The following is a 13,667-nucleotide window of genomic DNA, read 5'->3' on the forward strand; positions in this document are numbered from 1 at the left end:
CAGGATGAAACGATGTAGGTCCATTCCTCCCTTCAGCCTTGAGCTGGCCCTGCCACCAGACCTGGAAGTCTTTTGGGTGGCACATTCTTCATTGCTCACATTGGACTAAAGTCACTTTCCAAGAAATCTTAAATTGTTTTTTAAGATAGAGATAATGAGCACAACTCACTAAATGGTTAGTGAACTTAACTGCAAGAGAAGAAATGGATAGTAAGGGAAATTTAGGCAACTTCTTTACACCTTTAATGCACCTGAGCTGTCCTAACCATGAAACCCGCACCGCTCTGTGACTCCATCCTCCCTTCCCCATTGCCACTCCGTGAATCGCTTCCACCATTGCAGACATGCCTCACTGGGAGGACCTGTGACCACCTTGGTGTCACCGGTCCCACCACATCGCCACAAGGGCAATGCCAAAGCAGCAGCACCTCCAGGCTACCCACGTTTCATTCTGTGCAGAGTGGCAGCTCAGGCTCGGGTTTTGCCCTCTGGGGTTCTCCGAAGATCACATCAAACACGAGGCAGTGCCAGGGCATGGGCGCTGGAAGACGCCGTCTGTGTTACTGAACTGACAGCACCTTGCTCAGGGGTTATTGGCCACGCCGGCCGCCCTCGCCCAGATGGCTGCCAGCCGCAGTCAGTCCATGCCAGGGCCCAGCCACAACAGGCAGTTTGGATGTGGCTACACAGCTCTGCGTAACAAGAGATTTTAATAGTATGTAGGTGGCCTAAGAGCCAGAGAATGGACCCTGGCGCTTCTTGTTGTGCTAGGACAAAGACGTAGCTGGCCATTGGTGTCCAGAACGGGGGCCAGGAAGCAGCTGAAACTTGAGAAAAATGGCAGACGAACGCACAAAAAGAAGTCTGAACAAATATTGAACCGGCGTGATCGTCTGTTTGAGGAGATTCATCACGTGAAGAGGTGCACAGACTCCGGTGCACTGGGAACAATGAACCAAGGTGCCTGGAAGAATCATGTTAACAAGGTAGAGGAAGAAACCAATGGAACATTGTAAGAGCTGGTTCCTAGGCGAGGTCTGAGAAGGATGAGAAACCAGAGATTTGGCTTTGGTAACAACAGATGAAACTAATATTAATTTAGAAGTTCACAGTACTGTAAAAATAATTCAATATAAGTACTTACCAAAACTGCTGCTGAAACAAGTCTACTTCTTTAAAGGATAGGTGATTCAGTGAGTCTTCTCTTTATTCTCTTCCATAGCTCTTATTCTTAAGCCTGTTTTTATCCAGAAAATACCTTCTTCAACAAGTTACATTCTGACAACACTAACAGTGCATCAGTCTTCTTCCAAAGGAGTAAATCCCCTACTCTGTGAATAGTTCTTTGCTTCCATATTCCTTTGTTTTCATGTTTTGCCAAGCATTTGATATCAATAAAGACAAATCTGCTCCCACATTGCCAGAGCAATCCTTTATTTCATTTTTGTTGTTTGTTGTGGATTTTTTTCCCATTGGTTTTAACTACAATACTAACTTTACTGAACTTCCTACTTCCTTTAAGGGGTTGGGGGTGTGTGTGTCAGTATTTTGGGTCTCACTGAAGGGAGCAAGGCATTCATTTCTTAAAAATCTTCAACACGGTTTCTATATAACGTTCATCTGGTGGGGGTTTCCTTGGACTGCCAGGCTGCAGGAACTTCTTAATTGTAGGCATATTGGTCATTCTTATTTTAAAAGCCTAAAAATTAAAAACAACAGAGTAAGAAATACCATCTACTCCAGTACCAAACAGTGATCCTTGCACGGAACAACTGCTTCCCCCTGCTGCTAGAAGAGATGCTAACATTCATCCAGATCTCACACCATCTACACAGCCTCCTCCTGTCCAGCAGGAGAAGGACCTAGCTGCTGCAAAAAGCCTGTTCTTACCAATGAAGGCAGTACTGGAGCAGACAATATCTAAATCTCTGCTGCCTGAAAGAAACTGAAGGCAAAAATGCAACATCCAGGACTAGGGGATAGTTTTGAAGGTACAAATACACTAACCCAGCTCATGTTCTTTTTCTTTTCATTGCTGGTTCTGATGGTGCACACTACCATGTGGGCAAACCACAACAGATGTTAACATGAATTCCATTTTTGCTACATTATGTAAGTATCTGAGTTCTGTTTGCATCTAGCATGGCCACTGTTGTCATACTGTCCCAGCACTTCTAAGATTGCATGGGTGAAGGTGGAATGGCTGGAGGCATCCTTGTCTCAACTCAGTTGTCCAGTAGAGGCTTCTTGTACTGTGTGGTGCCTTAGAGTAGCCAAAATACCTACATAGGTCTGGTAACAGATAACACACCCCCTCAGGGAGAGCTATTCCCTTCTAGAATGGTAGCTGGAGCCCAGGACTAGGTTTAGGGAAGAGCTGGGCATCTCAGGTGGCAAGAGATGCCTGTGTTAAGGCAACTGAGTCAAGGATCCTGAGACATCCCATTGCACAGACAGTCGGAGAGGACTCACTGATGCAGACTGCAAGCAGCTGGAGACCCCTCAGTTAGCTGAGCAATCTTAGATACACAAGAACCTCTTCTAACAATGGAGCTAAGGGAGAGTAGCTTCACAGAACAACAGCCAGTTCTTGCTGGCAGATGTATGAACATAATTTCCTCTTCCTTGGAGGCACTGGAAGGATAAGGGGGAAATACAAGGAAGAGGAAGAAAAATAAAAAATGTGAAATAAGTAACCACCAATTTTAGAAACTTTTTCTCTACCAGCAGTGAAGGAATCCCTCCATAATTCAAGGCATGGCTTCAACAGAACTGTGCCCATGGCTAGTGGCTAAGATATCTTCCTAGAAGATGGGAGCTAGAGGCAAGAATTACCTGAGGTGGCAAAAGTGCATGTGGGATAAAGTCTGACACACATTACTGCCCACTTTGTGTCTGAAGTGCCTCATTCTGTCACACTAAATTCAAGTTTAAACTGTTGGGGTTGAGATTTAGAAAATAAAAGTTAAAAAAAAAACAAACCCAAATGCCTTTTTCCTTCTTTTTCCTTGTAATTTCCAAGCAGAAAACCTAATTGTGATAGTCTGATGCTGAACTGTTTGTTTTGTTAATGGGAATAAAGCCAAAGTCTTTGAGTGCACCCTTTAAATTAACAGCTTGTAAGCTTAAAGAAGCATGACCTTAAGTCTGGCATCCTCAACCCAAATTTGCATTGCCTACACTGCTTTATTACCATGATTACAGGCACACAGGCAGAATAGTGAACACTCTGCTTTTTTCTCCAGTCCACTATATCTCAACTCAATGACTCCTCATCGTGATTTAGCCCCAGCTGGCAACTAAGCACCACGCAGCCGCTCGCTCACTCCCCCTCCCGCAGTGGGACGGGGGAGAGAATTGGGAAAAAAACTCGTGGGTTGAGATAAAAACAGTTTAATAGGACAGAAAGAGAGAAAGAAACAACAATGATAACAACAATAATAATACCAACAAAGGAATGTACAAGAACAAGTGATGCCCAATACAGCAATTGCTCACCACCCAGTGATCGACAGCCCATCCCCAAGCAGCGATTTCTGCCCCCCGGCCAGCTCCAGTTTATGTACTGGGCATGACGTTGTATGGTAGGGAATATCTCTTTGGCCAGTCTGGGTCAGCTGTCCCGGCTGTGTCCCCTCCCAGCTTCCCATGTACCCCCAGCCTTCCTGGTGGCAGGCCAGCACGAGAAGCTGGACTGTCCTTGACTGCTCAGCAACAACTCAAAACATCAGCACCTTATCAACACTTTCTCATCCCAAATCCAAAACACAGCCTCACACTAGCTTCTGTGAAGAAAACCAGCTCTATCCTGGCTGAAACCAGGACACTCCTGCAGGTCATACCCCAGGCGTGCCCATGCCCTGTGCTCTATAGCATTCTGCATGCTTGGAGGCTTCTGATTTCTGGTGAAATCTCACAGCAGAAGTGCCTCACTTCTGCTTGGTTTCAGACTTTGTACATGGCAGAAAGGCAGAGAATTCATTCTTGATTGTATTGAGCTGATTATTGAAAGAAAACTGTGACTGAATGCTAAGGCTTGAGTTTCTAGTCATACCGTAGAAGGCAGAAGTGAAGTGAGGTTACAGGGATCCCAAAATTGTAATACCACCCAGTACAGAAAATGGCACACTGTGCCTTTTTCTAATGTGTCAACCTATATCACAGACTTAACTTGTTCTCTGGTATTCGATAAGATCTACTGGCAAGAAGAAGGAAAATGAAAACAGGGCAGCTTAGACCAGTGATTCCTTGGGATGGCATTAGTTTATGTCTACTGAGGAGGCACATACCACTCAAAGAGGGATAGGCATACGTGAACAGGGTTAGTCAGGAGCACGGTGTGTTACAAAAAACCAGCTGTATCAATTCCCTCTTGTGCTTGATGTTAAACAAACATACAAATAGTGACCGTTCGTCGAAGAGCCCACACTCCTGATTTACATAGCATGGAGAGATGAGCACGTCAGGATTGCCCTCTAGCTCCTCAATACAGGCATGCTCAATAACAAAATTACCTGCAACTGAGGAAACCCCGACAATACAGCAGGTATTTTCTCCTCCACTGCTAAAATGGCTTCAATTAGCTGAACATCTGCCCAGCTGAATTTGTTGCCCACAAGAAAGTCTTGGCCATGTTGTTTCAAAACCTGTAGAATACAAGAGAATGTGGGCTGCAGATGAGAATCATACATATGATGCTATGGTATATTCAAATACCTGCTCACAGCTGTAGAGCTGAACAGTGATTATATCTGAAATTTCAGGGTAGGAGTTTTCAGCTGGAAGCCTGTGAGCCTAAATCACTTCATTATTGTTGGAAAAAAATCTGAACTCTTGTAGTACACAGACAACAAACTGGTGACTCAGTAATGAAGAATGATGATAGGCACTGGGAACAGGGACAAAACCACATGCTTAAGTAGACTAGTAACGGTCATTGAACTAGAAATAGGGATAATGCAGGAACTAAAGAGTAACTCAGAGAATTTATAAAATTGCCATTTAGATATTTCATTTAAAGTTATGTCCAATGTTGATAACAGGAAGCAAACTTAGAAATGCAGAATTAAAATAGCTAAGCAAAGAGAATCCCTGCCTTTGGGACTAAGTTGTTATAGCTGCAGGAATTGCTTTGTTTGCTTTGTAGATGTCAAAATACCACAGTCCTGACAACACAAGCCAAACAGAGAAAATGTGCTGCTGTATTTCCCTTTCTCTGAGAGAGCCAAGAAAGCTGAGGATTTGGGACAGACCTGCTCTACAAATATGTTCTTATTTTGTACTTGTAAGTACACGTTTTATAGACACGTCCTCACTGTCACTTACCTTTTCAAACACTGGGAAGTATCTGTTCGTTGCCCTCTCCTTAATTGAGTCAAGATTTTTCTCCTTTGCCTCAGGTGGAGAGAAAGGAAAGACCAAAATCATTTGCATCAGATCTATTATTCCTTCCACGTACATGTCAATCCTATTGGTGGGGGGAAGACAGTAGAAAAGAGCACAGGGGTTATTTCATCTGTTTTCCAATTAACTAAGGCAATTTATAGAAATTTTCTATCACCACCATAGTGTCAATTTTCACAGCCAATACTAAAGCTAAATATTTTTTAAAAAGATGAAAAGCCTTTAGCAGCATTTCAGAAGTAGTGGTTAAAACCTAAGCAAAGGCTAGAGTCTTTGCTTTTTATCGTGTTAACCTTTCTCACGCATTTGTACTGGATTTACTGGATTGAATTTGTTATATGTAATGCAGCTATCAAGTAACAGGTTGCTGATTAAGTGAAAGAAGGTAAGAAGGTGTTATGGTACAGGGCTCTCTCCTTCAAGTCTTTCCCATAGAGGTTGTATTTCCCTGCTACGTAGCTGAGGATGGCTCTGGTCTGCACCATCTTCATCCCATCGATCTCAACCAGTGGCACTTGCTGGAACATCAGGGCTCCATCTAGGGTGGAAAGTTGAGGGAAAGCTTGTTAGTTACTCCTAGACCGCTGGCTTTACAGGAGAGCGAGAAGCTGAGTGCATTCCTTTTGCAGCGCAGGAGATCATTGATGTCTTGCCCTAACTGTAAAAATCCATGCAGTAAACTAACAGTGTGGGAAAGATCAAATATTGACTAGTCTGCAACACACTTGTGTAGCTGGGTCACCACGGTGCAGCTGGGCCCCTTGCTTTACAGCATGGCCAGAGCTTTGCTGGCTGACCGGAGCTGGCGCCGGCGGCTCCTTTGCACTTCTGGACCCTGCCTCACCCTGGCAGGAAAAGCCTGAACCAGCACTTTCAACCCAAGGGATTGAATGAGAATGAAGATCTGTGTTAAATCTGAACTAAAAGTAAAATTAAAAAAAAAAATCCAATTATTTTGAATGCAGATCTGTTCCCTGGCGGGGACATATACATATACACGTGAGTAGGAATTACGAAAGGGGTAGTACCGCAGCAAGACTGAGCTACTGGGATAAAGAAAGAGATCAGGCCATTTTAAACAGCAGTGTTTGGTTCACTCTGAAGTGAAAGAGTTAGAGGCAGGGACTGTGATTTTACACAGTTGCTCCAGGGACAAGAGTTTGGGAGTCCCCACAGATTTTCATTACAGGCCTATCCTCAGTGCCGTTCCACAAGTTAAGCCTATTTAGATACGCTGCCAGCACAATCCCTTCCTGCCTTTGTAGCCCCCTTTTCTCCCGTTGCTGGGAGCAGCATTTGCCTGAGCCTCCAGTGAGGCAGCTCCCAGAGTTAAGCTGACAAAGATTCGGCACAGCGAAGTCAGTCTTTTCTAGGCTAGTTTTCCGCTGGACTAATTCACGGTCTTTGGAGATACTCCCTGCTCCATTTACACATTAAGGGCATCCAGAGAACAATCCCGCCCTGTTAAAATCACAGCAAAACGCCAAATCAAACTAGGCAGCTGCCACTTTGCATTGCTCAGGGTTAATAATTTATTTTAATTGCTCAGTTCTCATCTGTTCATGGCATCCTTCTTTCAGGTATAAGGGTTCATTCAAACAGGCACGTCTGTTTTTTTCTTCACAGAGCTATTAAAATACTTTGCTAGCCTGGAATTAATAAGCATTCTTCACTCATTCTATATTATTAATTTACAGTTTAAATTCAAAGAGTAGTTCTCTTGGCAGCGAATAGCCTATGTTTGTTTCTTGCAATCATTCACAGAAACATCGTGTGCCTTCACGTCTTTCCAGAACACACCTCTGCAGATTTAAGGAAAAAAATGTCACTTGGCATCTGTCTAGCAGAAACACAGGAGAACGGGAAAATTAACAGGATATTTTTCAGCAGAAAGTTGTGAAGTGAAAAATAAAATCAGACTTTCTGGCCCTTGGCAAAAAGTGTGATGCAGCAAAATATGAGTGAGCCGAATGCATGGTTTGTTTCTTATCTACAGAAAAGAGGGATTTCTCTCGTACGACCAGTAGCAGACCGTTGCTCCTGGCTTTGCAGTGAGAACCGCTTCACATAGCCACTGCATAGAATATTTATGCAGGACTAAAAGCAGTTTTCCAATCACTTGGCAGATTGCATTGCGCTGTCTGAAGGTGGTCGGTGGACCATACCTTAAAAAACAATCATCTAGATCTAGTACTTGCCACAGACCAGCAGTGCTTCTCGGTATCCCGGTACTGACGTGGGAAACCTGTGGTTGAACAAGTTAAGCCAGGCTAGTCTTCTCCCTCACAACGAGTGCAGGTCTGGCCAAGCCAATGCTATTTAAGCAAGTCCCTCAGCCTCCAAAAGAGCTGTCTGTCTGCAAACCGCCTGCTGGCAACAGCCCCCGGCCCATGCTGGACACTGCTGGGACATTGCTTAGAGGATCATCAGCTGGCATGGGCCAAAGTCAAGCCTGGGCCATTCTAACAGTGACTCAACACAGGATATCCTGGCAAAAAACATGTCGGTAGTGAGAATAAAAAATTACAGGGAGATGTAATGTGGGGTTATTTGTGTTCAGCCCTGCCCCGCACAACCAGCAGCATTCCAGAGGTCCCTTTATCGGGATAACTAACTTGTCTTTCTTCAACCCATTGTATTAAACCCCACCTTTTTCTTTATGTTCTCACCCTCTTAAGCTCGATACATATACATAAAAGCCCCTGATCTTCTTTATAAAACTTCCCTATCCTTTTCATCACCATTTAGTACTTCTCTCTGGATATGAATAGGCTTGGACACCGTATCCAGGATTGTACTGCTCTGTCTGGATTAATTAGCTCTGTGGAGCACATTCAGATTTGGGCTTTCAGTACCTGAGCCATCTTATCTAGAGCTATAACTGGTGTCTTTACACTGCACTGCCCTCCCACATTGTCAGATTCCTGGCCAGCTGGGTCTGCAACTTTAATTCTGACCTTCTTGATACCACTTCATTTTCTTATTTTTGTTCATTTTAGTTTTCCTGTCAGAATTTCTTTAAACACAGCTTTCCTTTTCTGAGCAAGCAGCCGGCATGCAGCCAAGTCTCCTGGTGTGTCCTGGCAAGCTCAGCCTGCTGTGAGGTTTCTCCTGCGTGCCTTGGGCAGCAGGTAAACTGCAGGGCCAGGTGCACTCTGTAGTGCTCCTCACAGTCCCAACTCCTTCCCCACCCTGGCAGCAAAGTCTTCTCCTTCCAGGGTGACTGCTGGGTTTCATCTGTGCAAATATCAAGGGCAGTAGCTGGGGCTCTGCACTGATGCTTGGGAACTGGTCTCACTCCCAAGGTTGACATGAAGCCTTTCTGGCTTGCTGCTTTGACTGTGTCAGACTTTCTGCAGGTCTCCCCACTGGCTCCCTGTTTTTTAACTGGAGAAAGCTTCATAGCTTAGGCGTATCCTGCTTAGGACTGTCACTGGTGTGTTCACACAGAGCTTAGCACGAAGGAAAACTGGCTCTCCTGGGGGTTTTGGTGCCATGCCAGTCTTTCCTTTAGAGGCTTATATCACCAAGGTTCAGAACCAACGTACAGGTACATCTATACCAGTCAACTCAACAGCAGCTCAGGCCAGCTGGCACAGACTGGCCACATTCTCTCTGCCTATAGAGCATGGTGGTCACATCTAAATGGCATCTTGGAAATGGACCCCAGCCTGGGCCAAGTCCCAAATGATGCCTGGGAATTGCTTTGGGGACTGCTATTTGCCCTGGTCCACAAGCATGCCAGGAACCATTCTAACAGCTCAACAGCATAGATAATTAGGTTGCTCTAAATAGGAATGTTTGCTACCCCTGCTTAATGTACTATGACAAACACAGTCACAGAAGCTACGGCATTTAGCTTATAGGAGTCGTTTGGCGCTGGAACAGTGAACAGGTTACTCAGAGCTAGTATCTCAGTATTCTAGGAGTGCACCTAGAAGTTCTCACTGGTTTAAATAAACTAATGTTAAACCACCAATTTAGCTATATTGGAGCAACTTTTTGAAGGACTAGGTCTCAGGTGTCAGATTCTTACCTTTGATTAACTTTTCATACTGCTCTCTTGTTTCCAAAAAAACTTCTTCAAACTGGAAAAGGAGGGAGAAGAGTGTTACAGTGCTGCATTTCAATCTTTTTCTTCGGTAAGTGACAGCATGTAACCGTAGACAGAACAACGCAACCAGGCAAAAGATAACAAGCTGGATCTTCAACTGCGCTGTTTGGCCACAGGTGTCCTGAGGATCCCCCACCCAGCCTCATAGCTGGGGAGGACCAGGAGGGCCTTCTGACCACTTCTGCCTGAGGGCACTGATTCAGAAATAACCTTCGTGCAGGGAGAAAGAGTACAAACATCTACAGGAGGAAGACAGGTTGCAGCCAGTGCCAAGGGAAGCACAAGGTAAATCAACTATTTCTAACCCCACCCCAGGGCACAACACTCCTTTGTTTACACACATGGTACGTAACCGCAATCTCAGTAAGACTGAGTTAAGGTGGTTTTGCACGGCTGGAAAACTCAGACTTATTAAGTGCCTTTAAATAAATCCCTATTTTGACCCATTGTGATTAATTACTTCAGAGGACTGATACCAGCTCTATAAAACTGCAATCTCCATCAAGTTTGCACCCCAAATATTAACAACCGATGAGGGTAGTTACAAACATGCAGTACCACTGGCCAAAGTAATTTGGCCACCTCCTTGCAGCCATTTATCCTCCACGTGTATGTTAAATTGTTCCTTACTGAGGCCAGCTGAAAACACCAGCCTGGAACACTGTACCGAGTGTCAACCCACCTCCACACCGGCTGCAGCCAACAGCCATCGTATGGGCTCCATTCGCCCCCTTCCATTACAGTAGGTAAGCCTGGGCTTCCCTGACATGCTTCTGAGCTCCCGGTTCCCTGAAAAACATGAAGCAGAAAACGGGCTCATAAAACTGGTTTAAGTTCCATTACTTTGGGGGGGAGGAGGAGTCTTTTGTTTTCGTTATGCCTGCTGGAATCGCACTGCGTCTGGTTTAAAATGTAAAATGAGAGATGGACGAGTGACACCACACAGCTAGGGAAGGAGAGGTGTGCGGATCTGTACAGCCTTCCCCAGTGCTCCTAGGGAGGTTTTTTATGGCTATAAACAAACACAGACGTGTTTAAACAAGTGATAGGGTCCTGAGCTAGAGGGGGAACCTTGCTGCATTTTAAGACAGTTACACAAAGCCACTGAAAATCTCACCACATCCTCAGGGAAGTTATTCACTTACCCTCATTGCCATCATCCTCATTGAAAAGAAGAAAAGGGGAACATGTTTTACTGCTAGGCTGAAATGTGTCTAGCTTTGTTTGCCAGATGTCAGAGTGTAATTTGCAGCTTCGGCTGCCATCCACTTCTTCCCTCAAGTATGGGCAAATGAATTGTTAATCTTCCCTTTAATCCACAGAACAAGCTGAGCTTAGCCTTGGTGGTCCTATTGCATGGCTACAGCCTGTCCCCTCGCTGCTCACGGCAGCCTTGAGGTGTCCCTCAAAGCCAGATCTGGGACTGGGGTACCGGGGACACGCGTGCCCGGGGGACTGGCAGACGGGAGGCTGTCTGCAGCTGCCCTAACAGCACCTCCCTCTGCACCCTGAGCAGCGCAGAGTGTGGCAGAGAGAGCACATCTGTATTGAGCTGTTCCATTCCTAGCGGCAACCAGCTGGACTATTTGTGCTGGCACTTGAGTAAAAGTGTTTGCAAATCCAGGCCTTAAATTCTCTGTGCTTCATTGCCCTAATTACTAAAAAATGGGACTAGCATTCCCCCTTCACGAAGATCTTAGTAACTAATGACTGGGAGAAAAAAAGCTTAAAGATGGGCTTCCTAATCATGTCCTAATGGCTCAGAAACCAAAGAGTAGACTGCCTGATTTAGGAAAAATAATTTTACAGATGACCCCAGTTTTCTCAGAGCTAAAAGCCAAAGCAGCTGTATTAAGTCTGTCACACTTTGCATCCACATTACATTTCCCATTCGAATCAGCTTCTGTACGCTCTGGTGGTGTGTTTTCTTCAAGTCACAGTGCTTTATAAGTGTACTTAAAATAAAGTACATTTGGAACAAACTTTGCCAAAACTTAATTTTAAAGAACAATCAGACTGAGGGTTGTCCCTTGAGCAATGCTGGTAAGAACAATTTATGTTACTACAATAAATAACAATATTTTTTGTAATTTAGACAATATAATCCAAATACACATAAAGAAAAAAATTATCACCTCTAGTTTTAAAGTGTGACTAGCTGTTGCTACTGACAATGTTTCGCCTGTAAGACAGTGGTTTTATTTATTTCTGCACGTTGTGTGACTAGCTTTTACTATATGGCAGTGCAGCTTATCTATGTAGTTCACAACAGCTAACCAGTGCCCCTTTCATTATGCTGCTTCTCAGACACGTTGCATCCGTATCATTTCAACACAGATTGCCCCAGCTTGTAATGTGCCAACACTTTACAGCAAATAAAACTTTTGCTTTAACTAAAAAACCCAAAGACTGTGATACTGTGCTGGTTTTGTCTGGGATAGAGTTAATTTTCTTCACAGGAGCTAGTATGGGGCTGTGTTTTGGATTTGTGCTGAAAACGGTGTTGATAAGACAGGGATGTTTTCGTTACTGCTGAGCAGTGGTTACACAGAGTCAAGACCTTTTCTGCTTCTCACCTCACCCCACAGCAAGTAGGCTGGGGGTGCACAAGGAGTTGGGAGGGGACACAGCTGGGACAGCTGACCCCAACTGACCAGAGGGGTATTCCATACCATACGACATCACACTCAGCACATAAAGCTGGAGGAAGAAGGAGGAAGGGGGGACGTTCACAGTGATGGCGTCTGTCTTCCCAAGTAACCGTTACACGTGGTAGAGCCCTGCTTGCCTGGAGATGGCTGAACACCTGCCTGCCCATGGGGAGTGGTGAGTGAATTCCTTGTTTTCCTTTGCTTGCGTGTGCAGCTTTTGCTTTACCTGTTAAATTGTCTCAACCCACGAGTTTTCTCACTTTTACTCTTCTGATTCTCTCCCCCATCCCACCAGGGAGGAGTGCTGAGCTGTCAGCTGGGGTTAAACCACAAAAAATACCAAGAACATTAAAACTTAATCCTCTTGGAAAACTTATCTATTGTTTGCTAAAAAAAAAATAGAGGGAGTGAAAAGTCTTAGGTTTCATTTTACGTGAACAAGAAATTCTGTATGTCATTAAAATGCGAGAAGAACATTGGAGAATAAAACCCTGTCATCAGCTTCATTTTTTTTGTAAATTACAAATAACTCTGTCAGCCGTAAGTGGATTATATTTGTCTTAAGCTTCTGACACAGCAAAACCACCTTGGTTTTTGGTAAAGTCTCCTCAATCTTTAGATCCCCTAAATGTGTCTCTATTGACTATACAGGGACCTGACACGTGTAGCTCACAAGTAGACCCTACATTTTGGTGCCTGAGTCTGAAGCTAAGTCTTGCCCTGAGGTCTCAGTTTAGTTACCCATTCCCATGTGTCTGCTGCCACTTGAGATTCCCTAAAGGTGGGCAGATACAACCCCGGACTTATTGGAGACAGAGGCAATTTTATCTGCCTCAAATCAGTGTACATACTCATCCAGACTCTCAATGCCTTTTTGCATTATTTGGGGAAATACACAGTAACATAGACAAGGACTCAGGGCTTCCCTGGGTCCTCCACTATTTTTTCTAAAGTTTTAGTAAAATATTTGCAGGATGTTGTGTTTAAAAGAATTGATCCATTTTTGATACAATATGTTGATGATTTATTAGTATAAATCTTAGGAATCTTGTGTAGCTGACACCTGTTCCTTACTGTTTGCCTTAGCTGAAAAGGGCCATCAGGCCCCTCCACATAAGTTAATTTTTATAAGAGTAGAGTACCTGGATTACATTCTCCAACAAGAAGAGTGGTGTTTGTCTGAAAACCATATTAAAACCATTCAAAATCTTTCCTGACCGGTTACTAAAAACAAACGTGAGCCTTTTTAAGAGCTGTGGGATTTTGCCACGCTTGGATAGCTGCTTCCGGGGAAATGGCAAGACCCCGGATACAGATCATTGCTCAAGGTGCTGGAGAATCCATCCACTGGACAACAGACGGGGTAAAGACATTCCAGCTTTTGGAGGAAGCGGCACCTGCCCTGGGATTGCCAGGCTACAGTAAACCATTTACCTTGTTTGTACAAGGAGGGCAAGGAAAAGCCTCTGGGATGTTAATTAACATGCTGAACCCTGCTA

At 44.4% G+C, this 13,667-nt stretch overlaps 1 protein-coding gene across 1 annotated transcript; it reads right to left on the reverse strand.

Moving 5' to 3' along the window:
• Positions 1-1,576: 1,576 nt before the first annotated feature.
• Positions 1,577-10,304, reverse strand: LOC309403902 (glutathione S-transferase 3-like; the record flags this gene model as incomplete). Its single annotated transcript, XM_081998193.1, has 6 exons — positions 10,200-10,304; positions 9,440-9,491; positions 5,809-5,941; positions 5,326-5,467; positions 4,515-4,646; positions 1,577-1,699 (listed from the first exon to the last, which is right to left on the reverse strand). Exons 1-6 carry the CDS (start codon positions 10,284-10,286, stop codon positions 1,577-1,579), a joined length of 669 nt encoding a protein of 222 aa, XP_081854319.1. The 5' UTR covers positions 10,287-10,304.
• Between the last annotated feature and the right edge of the window lie 3,363 nt (positions 10,305-13,667).

This window comes from Phaethon aethereus (assembly GCF_964289735.1).
Source record: "Phaethon aethereus genome assembly, chromosome: 3".
In the NCBI taxonomy this organism is placed as follows: Eukaryota; Metazoa; Chordata; class Aves; order Phaethontiformes; family Phaethontidae; genus Phaethon; species Phaethon aethereus.